Source organism: Meles meles, chromosome 7, assembly GCF_922984935.1.
Source record: "Meles meles chromosome 7, mMelMel3.1 paternal haplotype, whole genome shotgun sequence".
NCBI classification, from domain to species: Eukaryota; Metazoa; Chordata; class Mammalia; order Carnivora; family Mustelidae; genus Meles; species Meles meles.
The window spans coordinates 76002204-76021377 of record NC_060072.1 but is presented as its reverse complement, the minus strand read 5'-3'; the positions used below and the strand labels follow the sequence as shown (position 1 = coordinate 76021377).

Below are 19174 nucleotides of genomic sequence, written 5' to 3'. Positions count from 1 at the left end.
AGAGAGAGCATGAAAGGGGTAGGGTCAGAGGGAGACGATGACTCCCTGCTGAGCAGGGAGTCTGATGCAGGACTAGATCTTGGGATCCCAGGATCATGACCTGAGCTGAAGGCAGTCACTTAACCAACTGAACCACCCAGGTGCCTGAAAGCATGGGTTGGAAATCGTAACAAGTCAGTACACAGCAGGGATAAAACTATAAAATAATTTAAGGTAGACTCTAAAATGGTGAAGCCAGGTTCACCAAGTCCAAGTGTCTATGTACATCCATACTGAAAGGGATATTTCTAATGAGGAATTTTACAAAGGTATTTAAAAGCTTCATATACTCCAAGGAGAGCTGCATAGTGTACTATGCAAGTTTCTATGCCACTATCTATAAGCAGTGATTAAGATTTGAGAATCAGTCTCCCATTTCCTCTCACCAAGAAGTTTAAGGTGTCTCTTAATCAGCATTACAGAGGGAAGAGTTCTTATTAAATTTGTATCATCTTGTGCCCCAGACTGCTCTTATCCCGGTGTCTACACTGGGCTATCTCTGGTTCAGGCTGCTCATTACACCAATAGTTAACGAAATTTGATTTGGTAAGTCCGTGAAAGACTGTTCCAAGGCCTCATCTCTTCTCTTCTCTATGGCTTCAGCATTTTGTCCCTCCTAGTGGCTAAGTCTAAGGCTGTGTTGATAGGATAAAAGCTAAATCATCTGGCAGGCAGAGTTATTTCCCACTGGGATTGGGAGCGGAAAATGGTTCTCCCACTAAGCAGAAACATGGCACTATTAAATAGCGTCACTGGCAATGGTAGCTCTGGGTTGTGACTATTGATCACTTACTGCTCAGTGGGGGTTGTAATCATCCCATCTCCAACACTGCTATGTTCTCTGTCCCCTTTCTGCCCGACTTCAGCAAAGTTTCCCGTGGACTTTGTTCTATGGCCAAGAACAATGCTTAATATTATACACTTACTGAAAAGTGTGTTCTTTCTTTCCTGCAGAAATACAAGCAGGTCCTGCTAAAGGACACCTAGTGAGCGATCTTCTCTGTATTCAAGTGGAGATGGTGGTAAAGAATCAATAATGAAAATGTATGTGAAAGTCCAAGAGTCTAAAGGTGTTATGTGGTTCCTAGTGTAGGGAACCCTCCTTTGCCGGTTCCTTCCCCCACCCTCATTGAACATAGTGAAATCTGGTTTAATCATAATCACCAGGAGAAGGAGGAAGGGCAGGAAGGAAGTATTGTGTGAAAATTGTGGTTCTTTGAAAGAAAAGGAAGAAAATGGGCTAGAAACTGGAGAAGATTTTAATGTTAATTACATTTCCTAATTGTAGTCTATCAATACTCCTTTTTTGCCTCCCAGAGACACCAGACTGCTTGTTTGGTGTAAATGCCCAGATATGCAAGGAAAATGCAATTTTTACACCTTAAGGATACATTTGATTCTGAAATTCCAATAGACCGTATAATTACAGCAAACAAAATTCGAGATCACACTAGAATACAGGGATCTATGAAGAAATAAAGTTTAGTAAAAAACAAAATATAAGTATCCTTTTACTTAAGATCCCCAAACCTTTAGTGTATCTTTAGGTGGCTCAAAACTATTACAACTATTATACTCCCAGGTCTGCCATACGTAGACATGCCCTTGCACAGTTCCAGGGGTCTCCACTCAGAGCCCACACACCCACAAACAGTGTCTTTGCTCACTTGTTCTCTGGTTAGTGAGTAGCCTTCAGTCCTTGAAACAACAGATGTCCTGCTGCCACTGAAGTCGTGACCTGGCCTGATGCTTTTATGATTTATTCATTCGGTACATTTTTTTTATTGAGCATCAAACTTATACCAGTCACTGACCCTAGAAAAATTGTTGTAAACAAGAAAAGAAATACTGTTTTTGTTCAACATCTACTGTGTCTGACTGGATCCATACTTACATTAGCTTTGTATATCATCCCTTTATAATTTAAATGCAACCCTTCCAGGTAATTGTTAAAACCATGAAAATGGATCTCATCCTGATTGCAATAAAAATTAGGGTTAATCTACATATTCCTGAGGAGCGGTCATTTATTATTTTTTTTAAATTTCAGATCAAGAGAAAGAACTTGAGCAGGATGGAGGTTCAGAGGGAGAGGGAGAAGCAGACTCCCCATTGAGCAGGGAGCTTGATGTGGGGCTCGATCCCAGGACCCCAAGATCATGACCTGAGTAGAAGGCAGAAACACTGAACCAACTGAGCCATGCAGGCACTCCAAGGAGGGGTCATTTAGAATAAAGCCAGTGTGTTGCCATTTAAATTATCCTATGTCATTTGTCTCTCTTTGCCTTCTGGTCATGGTTGGACCTTCCATGCTGCATCTCAAGCCTCTTTATATGCTGCCCCCTCTGTTTTTAATTCTCCTTACCTTTAGTCATTCTTCAAAGTTCAGATTAAAAGTCACCCACCTCTGAAGTCCTCCTAGATTTCATAGAAAGAACCAGATATGTTCCTTATACAGTATGGTCTTTCCCCGTGCATCCCCAACCAGATCAACCCTGACCTTGTTCTTAAACTTGAAATTGAGCTATTAGCACCAGTTGATCCTTTATGCTCTTTCTAATGAAGCTCTGCTTGGTCTATACCAAGCAAGGGCCAAAAGGGCCTTGAACATGCTTGAACTATATATACTATTTAGTACTCATTTTACCAGTGCCTAAAATTACAAAATTTTAGAGCTGGAAAATAAATTAGTTCAACTCTTTGGACACCCTCATGTTATACCAAAGAAACTGAGATCAAGTGAGGTTACGTAGATTGCCCAAGGTTAAATTCCATGATTTTCTCAGGGGGAGGGATGATGCGAGTCAGAGAGAAATAGATACTTCATAGTAGTTTGAACGCAGTAGACCCACTTTGGGTCTGCATTGCACTGGAGATTCGTTTTGTGAGCAGGCAAATGAAAGACTAGTAATTTAATGAAGATGCTCATTTGATCCAGTAACACATTGTTTAACAGCGTGAGGAGAACTATCCATTTTCCTACCAACCAGGAAATGTGGAAGGCAGGCAGCATTTAGGGTGCTAAGTGGATGTGATGACTGCTGTCACCATGGTAACAAATTGCTTGTTTAAAGGTTTTTTTTAAGTCTTAATGATTCTAGCTTTCTAATATATCTCTGAATTCAAACCTTTCTTCAGCCAATACCTTCACATACCTATTTAATGGCCCCTCCCTTTTTTTTAAGAGAGATTTATTTATTTATTTGAGAGAGAGAAAGAATTGGGGGAGGGTAGAGGGAGAGAGCGTCCCAAGTAGACTCCATGCTGAGTGTGGAGCCCGACTCTGAGATCTAAGGACACTGAGATCACAAACTGAGCTGAAACCAAGTGTCCGATGCTCAACCAAATGTGTCACCTAGGTGCCCCAGCCCCTCCTTTTTTCATCCTAATCTAGCCTACTCAGAGCAAAGAAATGTTTTCCAAATATCATTTTCATTACCAACTAATACATGGGAGATTTAAGATTTTAACTCTGGCTTTTCTGATCTGGGAACCTACATGCCCTTTTCATTCTGCCAAGCTCCCACTCTTTTATATTATCAATACTTTTAGATCCCTATTACCCATAGGAGTCACAGAATAAACTACATAGAGCCTTAACTCCTCCCACATGTCACCAAATTCCTTATTTCTCAACATAAACTGCCACTTGTATTTGTAAATATTAATCATAGTACTCACATACAATATTATTCCTCTTCTTCTCTGCCAGTCCCATGTCTTTCGGCTCTCAAACCCTAATGTGATGTTTACTGCCCCAGGAGTTCTTCCCTTGGTTAGAACACGCTGTAGTTATCAAGCCTTCAGTCTGCTTCCTCTCCAGATCTGTACTCAGCTGCTATAATTTGATCTTACTATTAGCTCAGTCCTGAAATAGAATGTGCAGTGCAACTACCTATGTATCAACTTTTCTTTCCAATGACTTTTATTTTTATCTTGGAGAGATGGTACATGGAAAAATCTTTATAACTTTGACTAGATTTATGAGGCTAACTATTGCCAAGTATTAGAAAATGATCTTTCTCTACCCAGCTCTATGTCTGTGGAACCAGGGTGAAGAAATCAAATACACAGTCCCTGACCCAGCCTCGGTGTTAACCTTTTTCAGAAGCCTGTCTCTGCAAATATTCCACCAAATAGATTAGTGTGTATGAGAATAGTCTTTGTGCTTGAAAGAAATTTTATAGAACACTATATGCTAGACTTAAAGCAGGGTTTCACGTGATTATTTGCCCAAAGATACAATGTTTTTTCCAAGGTGAATATGGGAAGCTCGGGTGTATGTAGAATTGAAACAAACGAGGTCATCCATAATTAAACTTCAGAAACACAAAGCCTTTCTCATTTTAAGAAACTAAAACCCAAAATTACCAATTCAAACATTTTAAGGATTTTGGATAAAAATAATTACCAAAAAATAGTGTACACTTATCTACTTTCTTAAACAGAACATATAGAATATTTTTTCTAAGCTTAATAACTCAAAAGCTATCATTTTGAATATTAATTACTGTTGAAGCCTATAGTAAAATGCTGTTTTTAAGTCAGTGAGATATTAGTAGTATCAGTTCCCCTTGATACAAAAGGATTCCAGATTGTTACCCTTTTTCAAACGTTTGCTTTTTTCTTGTATGAGTAGTGTCTTTCCAGCTATCATTTATTGCTGCCTTTGCCAGACAGACTACTGGTTAGTTTCCCCATTTCCACATTCCACTTGTGAGTTTTGACCTGCCGGTGACTGATATACCAAGTAAACATTCTTGTTAGAGTTTTGTCTAAAAAAATAGGAAATGGGTACATGAATAAGTAAATAGTAAATGAGTAAGAAATGAGGTAGTTTCCTTATTTAATAGAATTTCACCATTTAACTTTGTGCAGAGACATTTTAACTTATTTTCTCCTTCTTTGCTGTGCAGAAGGGGGTTCAGACTGTTGGGACTGAGTATTGCCTTATAAAAGGCGGTAATCTCGGGCAGATAAGAGGTGGCAATTAAAACTCAACCACTCCTTGGTGCTGTGCCATCAACATAGGGACAGACTCAGTGGGGTTACCAAGAGTTAGTACACACTAGCTCACAGAACCATAGCCAAAATCTGGAGTTCCGCTGTTATATTTGTTATAGGACCTTTTTAAAGGTTATACAGCCATTTACCTTCATTAAGTTCATGTCTCATAATCATCTCTTAGATTGCTTCCAGATTGAAGAAGTTATAGAATATTGGTATTTACCTTAGAGAGTATTCTGCCCTTTTCAGAGTGTATGCAATTTCAGTTCTTTCACATTCACACTCCTGAAGGTAAAAACTGAGTCTAATGAAGGATATAACTTTTGCGCAGTTATTATGCATGCAAAGTACACATTAATCTTTACCACCCAGTTCATTCCAGTTTCATTAAAGCTCCTGACCTCATGGAGTTCACGTATTTAAGGAGAATTCTTACTACTAGAATAGGCAAAAAGCCAGCTATCCTGTCATACATACAGAGGGGCCTGGGAATGTTCTTTAATCATGCTCTTTGCTTTCAATTTATTTAGGCTAGTGCTTTGGTCAGCTCCTCAGTTTAACCTCTTTATGATTACCAATACTTGTTAATAACAGTCAAAATTATGTTGCAGCTGGATAGAAAGGACCTTTGAGAGATGGGACCAAATATGGTAAACTTTCTTTGTTTCAACCAATAAACATGTGATATATCTAGAGAAGTAGAAAAGTTAGTTCCACAGATTGTTTCATGTGTAAAAGTAAAACCATATCAATCACACACATAAAAATGTGTTTTACTTACTAATCCCTTCACATGTCTCTATGTACTTTTGTCCGTATATGGTGCATTCCCTCTTGGACTCTAAGCGTTTCATCTCTGAGATCATGTCCCTTATTTCCTCCCTATCTTCTCCATTGCCATCCCCACCATGTTTCTTGGTAGAACTTGATACCTGCTCTCTATATTCATAAAGAGATCCTTTTATTTTTTCACCAGCTGGTGACAAAATATGCCTACTTTTATTGATAGTTCCTGGAAGGAGAAATACACAGTGAGAGAAAGGGAGGGGTGGTGATAGAAAACTTCAGAGAAAACTCCATTGACGCAGCCTAAAGAAACACTGGGAAAGAGAAAGAGAAAAGGGAAGAGAATCATCAGATAAAATAGGATCCAGACTTATTTAATTAGCCTTGTATAGCCTACTCTTTTCCTTCTTGACTGGGATTTTCAAGGACAGAATCATGCCACATCTATCTTGGTATGTGTGGCTCCTACCAGTACACCTAGCAAATAATACTCAGTAATTGCTTGGTGGTAATAAAAAAAAAAAAAAAAAAAAAAAAAGAAAGAAAGAGATTGTACTCTTTCTGTTTTTTCTCAAGCCTCTCCTGTTGAATCTTGCTCACTATTTTGGGTTTGCAGCAATCCAACAGCCCAGAAGAAACCCAGCTGGATATATCTTTGTTTTAAAACATTTTCTGCTAAAGTTCTTAAAAAGAAATAACTACTTTCCTTAATTAATTTTTTTTCATTTATCTAGTACTTACTGAGCACCCGATCTGTGTAAGGTACTGCTCCATGTGATGGCAATACAGCCGTGAATAAAACAGCATCCTTCATCGTATGTCAGACACTGTATTAAATGCCTTGGACTCTATTTACATTATCTCATTTAATGATTAAAACCATGGTTGAGTGGGTATTTTCCTCCATTTGAAAATGAGTTTCAGAGATTCAAAGCTTAATTAAATTTCCTAGGATCTCAAGCTAGGAAGTAGAAAGAAAGTGGGAGTCAAACACAAGTTTAATTGGCTCTAAAGTTTATGTTCTTAATTAGCAGATTCTACTACTTCTAGCCCATGAATAAAGAAATAGGAATTACATAAATCAGAATCTAAGCTGTGAGGATAAGTCCAATAAATGTTAATAGTTTGTCATGATGAATTTTGAGGAACTTAATTCTACGGGCCTGGGTACATAGCAACTTATTTCCTGCCAAATTAAATCTCCCACATATTGTCTTACCAGGAATTATTTGATTAAATCCTGTAAACAGCTCTTTAGAAGCATCCTAAATATGCATTGTTCATACTCATTTTCATTTGTTCACCATCTATGCAGCTATGGGGAGGAAATATAGCTATGGAAGAGTACTATGGACAGTTCAAATTCATATTTGATACAAAGTGGGTCAGTTTTTGTCCATCTGAACTAATAATCTTTTCATTCCTTCAAAAAGATTCACTGAGAGCCTGCCATGTACCAGACACTTCAGTAGGATGTAGTAATAAAAAGATAAGAACTCTGCTGTCCTAGACCTTATATATAGGAATCAGGGGAACAAAAAAATAACTTAAAAGATTATTACTGATGATTATAAGTGCTATGAAAAAAAAATGTGAAGGATCTCTTCAGTACGTGAGCACAGGATAGGAAGAGGGAATGTCTCACTGAGGGGATATTGTTTGAACTGAGTCCTGCATAGCAAGAAAGACATATGAGAGAAAAACAAAAACAAAAACAAAATGCACCAGGCAAAAGCAGGAACAAACTGCATTTGTTTGAGTAGCTGAAAAAGAAAAAAAAAAAGGCTTTTGAGTCTATATCAGAGTAAGACAAGAAGAGAGGCAAGAAAGGTAGGATCCTGATCACATAGGGCCTTATATGTGATGCACTGTCCAAATCAAAGACATATTTAAGAATTGCAGGAGATGTTCTTACTAATTACACTAGGACAATGGGTATACACCCAGAATTTCTCAGATATACCAAGATTTATAGTTACCCCACTAATATGCAGGAGTTTGAATTTTATTCCAGTATAATTGTGAGCCCTTACATGGTTTAAGCAGGAGAGTGAAATAACTTGATTTGCATTTCATAAGGGATCACTTGGACTGCTTCTGAGATAGATCAGTTTTAGAGACTCATAATGTAATCCTGAGAGGAAGTGATACTGGCTTGAATGGTATTAATAGAGCTGAAAAGGAAGTCACTAATTTGGGATCTATTTTGCAGACAGAGTAGACAAGACATGGGCTAGAAGTGTAGGGGTGAGTGAAGAGAAGAATAAAAGTGACTGCTGGGCTCTGGCTCCAGCCTCTGGGTGAATGATGACATCCTTTACTGGGTTTTGGAAAGACTGACAGAGGAATTGGTTCCAGAAGATGAATGGTAATGAGTGGAATCAGCAGTTTGGTTTTGACTCTGTTGAGTTTGAGATTCCTATTAAAAACAGAAGTGGAGATGTCAAATGAACAGGTGGAATATACTCTATTTTCTTACTCTGTTTAGAACAGCTTTCTTGCAATATTATCTGCATCCTTAATAAAACAATTTAGAATGACATTTAAATATTCTGTGGAAGTGATTTTTCACTTAACCTCTTCAATTGTATCTTGTTTTCAGTATCTGGTGTTTGAAATTGATAACATTACCAATTGCCATTCTAGGAAAGTATAGATCTGGGTGAAATCATGTTCTCCCTTTGTTACTTGCCAACTGCTGGACGTATGACATTGACTGTCATCAAGTGCAGAAATCTGAAGGCTATGGATATCACTGGCTCATCAGGTATGTACACAATTGGCTAGCGGGTCAAGTACATTCCAAATAAAAATATTTCACGTATCCAAAATTATGCATGGCTATTGAATTATTAAGTTCAGTTTTCTATAGAGGATTATTATCCAAGTGGAAAAAAGAGATTATCAAAGTACTCCAAATCACCTCTTGTATTTACATTATCATTACAATTTTTTAGAAGATGTTATCAAATAGATTGACTGCGAAACTTGGTTTTTTATTTTTATTTCTTTCTCTACTGATTTAGTTCTCAAAATTTCATAATATACCAATCACTGCCCTACTTCTAACTAGTCAGCTGCTTATAAAAGAAGATTCTTGACCTCAAGCTTGCATTACGCTACAAGTTTGAAAACACATGTAGACTGACTTTATCTCCCTTACCTGATCTGTAGAGAAATAACAAGTTTCCAAAACCATCATTTGCATTTGCATTCTTACCATCTTTCAAAATAAAAATTTGGGCAAGTGTAGGGACTGAAAGAAATTATAAAGTAAAGGAATGTTGAAGTTTCTTAAAGATGTTCTTGGAGGAAATTTCTCTTTCTGTGCTAATTTTGACAAAAAGGTAATGCCACATCATGCTCCTTTACCCTTTCCTTTATATCACTACAGTCTGGAGGGTTATGTATTAGCTTCATATGTGAACTCTGGCACAGCTCTGTAGAAGAAAAAATGATCAGGATAGAGGAGGGAGGTCAGTAAGCATTTGTCGAATTAACCAAGTAAGACATGGTAATGAAGATACAGCAAAGGATGACATGGGACTATAACTGTGGTTCTTCAGAACAAAGAAATAAACTAAATAAATAAATTTATTTGTTTGTCTAAGTAAACAAAGAGCAACTCTAGTTCTAGTGTAGTGTAGTGTAGAACTCTAAGTTCTAGTATAGAAAGAGCTCCAGATATACTAAGTAAATTTTTAAAAAGTGAGGTGCAAAAATAAATATGGGTATCATGTGCCTTTCTGTGTAAGAATGGGGAGTGTTACAGTATATATTTATGTTGTTAATATTTGCAAAAAGAAATACCAGAGTTAAACAGGAAAACTAAGGGGTGGAAAGAGAGGTATGGGAACAGATGGGAGGGAGCCTTCTCATTATAGGTTGTTCTCAATTATCTTCACTTTTGAACTATTCCATGAATAATTTTTTCATTTTTTAAAAATTTGCAATACATCATTGATAGGTAAAGGTAGGAAGAAAGTAAGTTCCACATTTAATTTGGTGAAAAAGTCTTGGGTCAGTAAATGTTGAAGAATTTAAACAGCGTACCCTGCAAATTATTGTTTATCCTACTCTTTCCACCATATATCAAAAGATATCAAATTTTGAGACATGCAGACAGCATCAAGCAGTAATTAAGTGCAAGATTACTTTTTGTTTATATGAAGTTTTCATCGGAGGAGTGCATGCTCTGAGAATACCACCTCATTAATTCTTACAAGAGGTTTATAAGACGTTTGTAAATCAACTAAGGAACCAGTAAATTATCCTTGTCACTAGTGGAGAAATGTCATGATGGGGGTGGCGGAGGATAAAGCATGCCTTATTCCCATTGTTAATGAGAGATCTAGGCCTGGGGCCTCATACAGAAGAGAGTATCACAGAAGTGAGTTTCTTCCTTGGAACATATTTCCTACTATTAAAAAATCGAGAAGTAAATGGCAAACATCCATTGAACATTGCCATTTTACTTTGTCTTCCTTTACATATCCTATTTCTAGGCAGAAAATATATTTTTGCTTCTTGATGAAAATGCTTATGAAATATACAGATACATTATTCTAGTGCCTAAAAGGCATAAATTCAAGTAAATTTATACTGTCATTATTTGGGTTTATTCCAAGGGAATGAGATTTACTATGACATTGGTGAAAAGAGGGGGAAAGATGTGGTGATGCTACTGTTGGAGGGCCACCAGAATAAAGGGGGAAAAATAAATAATCATAGAGCAGATACTGATTAACCAACTAGCATTCTCACTCCAATGCCGACACCCCTTCTCAAAGCCATGCCTCCTTCTTGTAAAAAAGTACAAAAGTAAGATTTTTATAGAAACTTTCATATCATACTACATAATTTTCTGTAATACTGTAACAGTTTTCCTACTCAAGGTGGGAGAAGTAAAAACAGAGATCAGTCAACTGGGGGTAGAACTTGTTAACATTTATTTGACCCCTCTGGCCCATAAAAATATACCCCCACTATTTTTTTCCCTTTTAAGTTGGCATCATTTAGACAATGTCATCTCAAGAACCTTCCTTGAGAACATCTTTAAACAAAATACTACCTTTTTTATTGTATACACTTAAACACAATGTATTTAATATATTTGTAGTGATCATTTATTTCTTCTGCCTGAGCCCCTTATCAAGTACCAACACTATGACACTAAAATGAAACTTCTTATTTTAGTACCTTTCCAACAACTGAGGAAAATTCTAACTTCTACTCATTGTGCTTACACGCACACACACATACACACACACACACACACCTAGATACAATGTTACTCTTTCACAAATTTTAGTAGTCTTATCCTAAATCATTTTGAAGGAAATTAACTTTTACAATTATAATTTATAAGTATATATATTATAATTTATAATTAAGGCAATTATACTTACTTGTTAGGATTATATTCCCTAGAAATCACTTTTTCTTTTTTTAAGATTTTATTTATTTATTTGACAGAGAGAGACATAGAGAGAGGGAGCACAAGCAGGGGGAGTGGGGGAGGAGAAGCAGGCTTCCCACTGAACAGGTAGCGCATGCAGGGCTAGATCCCAGAACTCTGGAATCATGACCTGAGCCGAATGCAGACAGTTAACAACTGAGTCACCCTGGTGCTCTAGAAATCACTTTTAACAAAATGTGTCCTCAAATAGCTGTGACTAGAAGACATATTATAGTTCTGGACTGGCTCTTGATAGATTAGTAGGTTTTCTCTGTTGTATTAAAAACAGATAATGTTAATGATTTTTTGGCTCATTCAAGATAAATTCTTACACTGAAAAGAAAGTGTTAGTCTGTTGCCTCTAAATAAGTCATTTGAATTTAAAACCGATAATACTAAAAGGCTTAATATGCCATTTTTCTTATTTAGTAACAGCTAACTACGGTTTTATTTATACCTTGTACTACTAACTTCGTTTTAATGAAACTACCTTACTATCCTTAGATCCTTATGTCAAAGTGTCTCTGATGTGTGAGGGTCGAAGACTAAAAAAGAGGAAAACAACTACAAAGAAAAATACTCTGAACCCTGTGTACAATGAGGCCATTATTTTTGATATCCCTCCAGAGAATGTGGACCAGGTCAGCCTCTCCATCGCGGTCATGGATTATGATAGGTACGTACACGTATTTCTCACTCACTGAAGAGGCATATGCCGAGCAAGTTCATCTTTCCAGGTTATTTACTGCTCCAACAGTTTCGATTTGAAATGGAAGAGGAAAAAATTATTCATTCAAAATTCATTTTTCCCATGTTATAATATTTCTTTTTTTCTTTTCCATAAGAAGTCATTCTCAAGGTGAAGGACAGGACACCTGGGACTGGGGAAAGAGTGGTGCAGAAGTCATGTGGAATCCATTACAGAAAGCACTATTGTGACGTCTCTTTACAGTAACAACAGACCTTACAATCAATGGAGTCTGTTTTCTCAACTAGGCTGGAATATGCATATCCTAATTCTTATCCTAGCTCTATCATTAACTGGCTTTGTGAAAGGGCAAGTTTTTGTAACCTCTTTGGGATTCACTTTTCCCATCCGTAAGACATTAGCCTAATACAGAGCCATTAACAGTGAGTATTAAGAGTGGAAGGTGAATAATGGCCATAGGGACACAGCCTTGATGCTTTCACATCAATCTTAAAATGTGCTTTGTGGGTTATTCTTTCAGCTCAATTTTTAAGTCAATTTTTTCATAAAATAAACTACAAACTCCCAAGTGCAGCTCTGCTCTTTCTTCCTGCTTCAGCTCCAGCTTTGCTCTCACACACTTGCTTTGTCTGAAATGTCATCCTGCTCTGTGTGTCTCATTCCACCCAGGCTTCACAGCCCTGCTCAAGTCACCCCTTCTGTGTCTTTCTCAGCATCCCAACCTCTTCTTCCTCTGAACTCATGTCCTACTAAAGGTTCTTATCTCTTATTTGGCCCTTGCTATATACTTCTTTGTACTGTTTTGTTTTTCATATTTATAAACCTTTTGGAAAGGAATACTACATGTTTAACCTACAAAATTAGCATATAGACAGTGTCCTGCTATGGTTATTTTGTTCTAATGTACACAAAAGGAGTGCTCCATTTTATAGTATCATGAAAATAGTAGTAACAGGACCCTATAAGCTAGAGAAATTAATATGCTATCCTCTGGCTCAGAGTTAGAAAATGAAGCACTAAAAAGTAAAATGATTTACACCATCTATTTGCAATTAGTTTATATCACACTTTGGGGTGGGGAGGAAGCTGTCACTATTTAGAGAGAGCAAAGTCTTGAATTAGTTAAAAAACTCAAAAATTGTCGCAGTGTCTTCTTCAGAAACCCCTGTTCTACTTTCCAAAAAATTATTCCTGTTGCTTTTTTCAGTGATTGCAGGTAGATAAAACAAAGTATTGGTCATGCAGACAATTTTAGGGAAATAGATCTTGACAATATATAGAAGAGAAAGTTTAAAAAATTATTCCTAAGAATGTGCTTATTTGGAAAACTTCATATGGAAAAAACATGATAGTAAACATTCAAATCTACATCAATGACAGGAAGAAAATAAAGAAATGTCCTAAGATATCTCAAAAGTCTCCTTAGAGATGTCTATCAAAAGAACCCGATATTATGGACATTGTGGAGGGTATGTGCTGTGGTGAGTGCTGTGAAGTGTGTAAACCTGGCGATTCAGAGACCTGTACCCCTGGGGCTAAAAATACATTATATGTTTATTAAAAAATAAATAAATAAATAAATAATAAAAATAAAATTTTTTAAAAAAGAACCCTATAGAAATATCTTTAAATTACATTCCACTCTTGAGAAGCAACCTAGCACGTGCACACTTGAGTCAACTGTCTGGATTCAGATCCTGCCTTTACCTCTTACTGTGTACCACCGGGTCCCTTAACTTCCGGGTATTTAGTTTCTTTTTCCATAAAATGAGATGATGATAATGATACTTACGATCATAGTGTGAGAATTAAGTGACTCAGAACATTTACATTACTTCTAAGTATATGGCTCATAATAAGCTCTCAAAAATATTAGGTATCATTGTTATTTTGACTTGTTGCTGTGAAAACAGGAGTAGAAAATAGGAATGTTGTGCACTACACTCCGGTACTCTGCAGTAGTAAATCAAATTCGTGGTGCTGAAGATAGCCCTGCCCTGTTTAATTGTAGTACAAGCAGTGACACATGCTGACCTACCATGTAGAGTCAATTAAATATGGTCATTTATGCAAGAAAGTGGGTACTGAGCTCTTGGTAAGAAATCAAAGCATCATCATAAAACATGAGCCTTGTGGGAAAAAAAACAAGATGTGATTTATAGCACTTAAAGTTAATAGTACTACTTCTAAAAAGGAAATTCAACAATATAGGTAAGAAGCAGCCGGCATTTGTCATTCTATTTTATTGTAAAATGTGCTCAAGTTACAGAGAACCAAAATGGTTTGTGTGTGCTACTTTACAAATCCATATTTGAATGCCAATCCTGTATAGAAAATTTTGTTTACTTAAGATTTTTAATTTGAGGGGCACCTGGGTGGCTCAGTGGGTTAAGCCTCTGCCTTCAGCTCAGGTCATGATCTCAGGGTCCTGGGATCGAGCCCCGCATCGGGCTCTCCACTCAGCGGGGAGCCTGCTTCCTCCTCTCTCTCTCTCTGCCTCTCTCTCTGCCTGCCTCTCTGCCTACTTGTGATCTCTGTCAAATAAATAAATAAAATCTTTAAAAAAAAAAAGATTTTTAATTTGACCTAAAGTAGTTTAATCTGCAGAATCATTTAGAACCTATCATAAAATCTAGTGTTTAAATCATATGTTTAAAATTCTGCTAAGATATGCAAAACTCCATTTATTTTTGAATGTTGGAATGAAAGTGTGATATTCTCCAAATTGTAGGGTAGGACACAATGAAGTCATAGGAGTGTGTAGAACAGGACTGGATGCTGAAGGTCTTGGACGAGACCACTGGAATGAAATGCTGGCCTATCATCGAAAACCAATAACACACTGGCACCCCTTGCTGGAGGTACGCTGTGGTTCCCTGGCATCTACTCTCTTTTTTATCTCTTCAGCTTAAACATTATTTTTCTGCTACCATGCGTCTGTCATTTTATATATTCATCTATTTTTTAATACACTGCTCTTACTTCCATCCCATATAATCTTTCATCCAATATTCAAAGTTCTGTGTGTGCCTTGTAGGATTTTAGAACCTACTAAATTTTCTGGGTTTGATATTCCTTTGGACAGTAAGCTCATAAAAATTGCAAGTCTATCATTTTCTTTACATAGCCTGAAAACATCTATCAGTGAGTGATAGAGCAATCAAGTAAATCTTTTACCACCTGGAAACTGAATTTTGCTGCTTCTCTTTTGTGAAAACAGCCTCCTCACCTAAACTTCCTTAGAATCCCTAAATAGAAGTATTATTTTCTAATATGACTCCTCTATGGAAAGGGACAGGTATATCTCCCAATACTCAGGGCAGTAAGTAAAAGTGTTCACAGAATTTTAAAATATTGAGACATCAGATTAACTGAGTTCAAAGCATGGCTTTGCTGTGTGACTGCATATTGGAGAACTTTGGGCAAGTTCCTTAACCTCTCTACGCTTCTGCTGTTAGTGTGTAACAGTAGCAAACTCGAAGAGTAAAACTAAATAAAATGCCAAATTTTAAGTGCTTAGCACAGAGTTTGACATAATGTTACCTCTTATTAAAACTACTATTAATAGTTGTATTAATCAGAAGTATCAACACCAGTTTGTCAGGATTTTTAGCCTTTAAGTTAGCTGTCAGTCTACTTGATACACCAAGTGTTGCTAGACGGAATGACTTCCTTTCCCAAAGATGACTGCTGGAGACTCTTGACGCATCACAAAGTAAGTCTTTTATGTGACCTGATCGAGAGGTAATGCAGGTTGACGAAAGGATGTGGGGTAGATGATGAGATTCCTGCAATTCGATTAGAAGCATAGCTATGATAGCTACATAGGAAGTGACAAATACACTGCTATCTGTTCATGTTCTGCTTCTTGTTCTGGCATTAAGCAATGGCTTAAATGGGAAAGGCAGCACAGTGTAATTAACTAAATGTCAGTGGGCCCAGGTAGTCGCAAAAAGTGACCTTGGCTGTGTTACCCAGGACATTATAGGGAAATTTTGATGAACACTGTATGAACACTGCATGCTCAGGCAACAGAGGTAAGCTGTTCTATGGATAAGAGATCTGCTCATATATATTAATGTCCTCAATCTTTATCACACTTCATTTAATGTAAATCAGAGAAGACACACAAACACAAACATAAATTCACATTCACACAGCACTTTCCCCTAAGAGTGCATCAGAAGTACAAACAAGTGTATTCAGCAAATCTTGGGAAGCTGGGTTTCATGTCAACAGTGTGTATTGTCTAAAGTATACACTACTTCTCATTATACAATCATTTAAAGTTGGAAAAGCGAATATTAATTCTAAGATTCTAGACAAGAGAGTAAAGTTTGTTGGGCAGAGAACCACACTGAAAAGTGATGTGGGATCTAATCCTTCCTCCTCTGGCTGTCTAATCCTGAGCAGATCACTTGTTCTGTCTACAGCTGCATTTCTCCATATTTAATGAAAACAGAAAAGCATGCCCCTACAGATTTCACAGGAATTATGTAAGGAGAAAAGAAACAATGTGAGCAAGAACTTTTCATTAGTGAAAAGACAGGGCTGGTACAAGGTATATTATAATTACTTCTGACTGTTTCATAAGCAGCTATACATTTATTTGGTGAAGGGAAGCTCTGGAATAGGCATGTGTTTGTGTCTCAGGACATGTGAACACTTTTCAGTCATTGTAGGATACACAGGAAGAACACGCTACAATATGGGCATCAGAAGAAGATCCCAGATATTTTTCTAGCAGCTGAGTATCAGAGGACAAATGGGACTAAAAGACTCTGTAAATGTACTTTCTCCAGCAAGTAGCTCCTTTTTTCCAACTCCTGCACCTACTTTCATTGGTCAAACAGAACATATGGACTAGAGACCTAAGAACTGGCTGGATTTTGCATTTTGGGAAAGTGGTGAGTGTATAATTATATGTTTTATTGCCAGAGAAGGGATTAAAATGAGAAAGGAACAATTATTTGAAAACTGGTAAGTTGGTGGGGCAGAGACTAAAGCATTATTTAGAAAATTTGGTTACTTCTAACTAGTCAAAAGTTTATCCTATTGTAATTGAACTTTTTAAATACATGTAATATTTAAGGACCATAAGAAATTATTCTTCAACACTCATGGCTCCCATTAGCCAGAGTCAGTTCCTCCAGTCTCATTAGTTGCCCCTATAAAAATCATCTCTCGCCTTAGAACAAGTACAATGCAGTCTCTTGTGCCTTGAGCCTTCTTGCTCTTTCCTAGCAGTCACCCACACTACCACAAACCATTTTATTTGACAGTAAGAACTAAAAGCCTATCATAAATGTGAAATGAGTCTGCAGTCATGAATAGTTAGTTGTGTGTACAGTGTTGCTCTGCATGCCATTGTGTATCATACTCTGCCTACATCTCCATGAGATGTCTGTGCCCCATCATGTTGCCCGAGAAGGTGAATTCTAGGGGGCATGGGGAATTATGTATATCTTCTCTTCAGAGACTAGCATCTCATGGGTGAATATGCACTATTCAAAGGTAGCAACAGCTACCCACTGTATTATTTTTTTGCACTAGATTATGCATTATGAAATTATTGTCTTTCAGTTACCTGGCCGAGCAACCAGTTTTGATAGTCAAGGATCCTGTCCATCTCCCAAACCACCTTCCACACCATAATGCCTCCAGAATAAAGACCATTATAGTAAGGAACAAGGACCCTTTGCTCATCAGATCAGAAAAAGAGTGGAAGGTTTGATTTCCTCACTTAAAATACATCTTGATAATGAACAAACTTGACATATGATTTTTCATTTACGTTTTTTGGCTGTTCATTAACTTTGGACATCTTGATATATTTTACTTGAATACAAATACTCCTTATTTGCATAAGGCATTTTATTCTTCATGTCATATGCCTATTAGCACAAAGAGTGTTTTCATAAGTTGCAATTCTTTGCATAAATAAAGAAATATGTTCTTTTAAAAGAATCTGTACTTACCTAAATTAAATATAGTTTATGCTGCTATTGTATCAAGTAGCATATGTCACGTATATATGGTTTTGGATTTTGTTACAACAGTGTTAATCTCTAGTTGTGCAGATGGTTCCATATAAACTTTAATGGAAGTTCTGAACTTCACTTACACAGCATTAAATCCTTGCACAATCAAATTCATGTTACTTATCTGATAACATACTCTTTCATTCTCAGCAAATTACATCCTTAGTGAGGTTTGGCTCTGCTAAACTCACAAAACTGTCTCTCAAGCTCATTCTTTAAAACATATAAACAATGCTATAATTTAAAGAACAATTTTGAATTAAATTTAAGAAGTAATATTTAGTAGCTGGAAAATGGAGGTTGAACCATTTGGGCTACCATTTTATAATGTCTTAATGTTATGTTAGTTCAAACATCTGCTGAACTATTTAACTGATACTTATGTAGCATTAGTATTCCTAATGAATAAAATCAGAAATTGTTCATTTTTTAAGTGTTTGTAAGGTTCTCGAGTACTGTGACATATATATTTTGTGACATGAAACTTATCATGTAGATCCTGTATTTCTGATAGAACATACCAACAGACACCAAAGGTACAATAAATGCCTGTGCTCGTTGTCAACTAGATTGTAAATAGTAATGTTGACTTTAAAACCCTATCAGAAACTAGTCACTAGAATTGGGTATTTCCTAAAGACGAGATGACTTATTTTTCAGAAAATTATATAAATATACCATGGATGACATAACTTCCACATTTAATAAAAATAAAAATAATTCTAAAGGCCCAGACCCATTGTCCTTTTATGAAAGGATCAAGGATCAGGCCAGGAGTTGTAAAAACTATGCAAATGTTTTTACATGACAGGACTTTCATTTAAATCAGGTCAGCTTTTTATTGTCTCACTTCTGGGCCCTATCAGAAGATATCCATATTGAATGACCCCACTTTATTTTTCAGATATATATTGTGGATAGTATGTACTTCAAGATTATCCCTAGATAAGAGGTTAAAAGAACCAAAAAAAAAAAAAAGAAAATCTGTACTTAGACTATAAAAACATAGTTATCAGAATGAGAAAATTTTATCAGCAGTTATAAAATTTTGATTTTAGTAAAATATCTTATTTCTAAATATTAAAAAAGATTTTTAAGAGCTGTGAAATTTTGTTTGTGGCATCTGTCATATGA

At 36.5% G+C, this 19174-nt stretch overlaps 1 protein-coding gene across 2 annotated transcripts in view; it reads left to right on the top strand.

Annotated features, from left to right (window-relative positions):
• The window catches only part of SYT10 (synaptotagmin 10), a 66761-nt gene extending 48276 nt beyond the window's left edge, over positions 1 to 18485 (top strand). The window contains exons 4-7 of one of the 2 annotated variants that reach the window (XM_046012659.1): positions 8479 to 8599; positions 11795 to 11966; positions 14731 to 14860; positions 17583 to 18485. In XM_046012659.1, coding sequence (XP_045868615.1) covers positions 8479 to 8599; positions 11795 to 11966; positions 14731 to 14860; positions 17583 to 17654 — 495 coding nt within the window. In that variant the 3' untranslated portion in view covers positions 17655 to 18485. Of the gene's footprint in view, positions 1 to 8478; positions 8600 to 11794; positions 11967 to 14730; positions 14861 to 16432; positions 16551 to 17582 lie in introns of those variants that run through there. The other variant, XM_046012658.1, reaches the window with a different exon arrangement.
• The last annotated feature ends 689 nt before the right edge of the window (positions 18486 to 19174 follow it).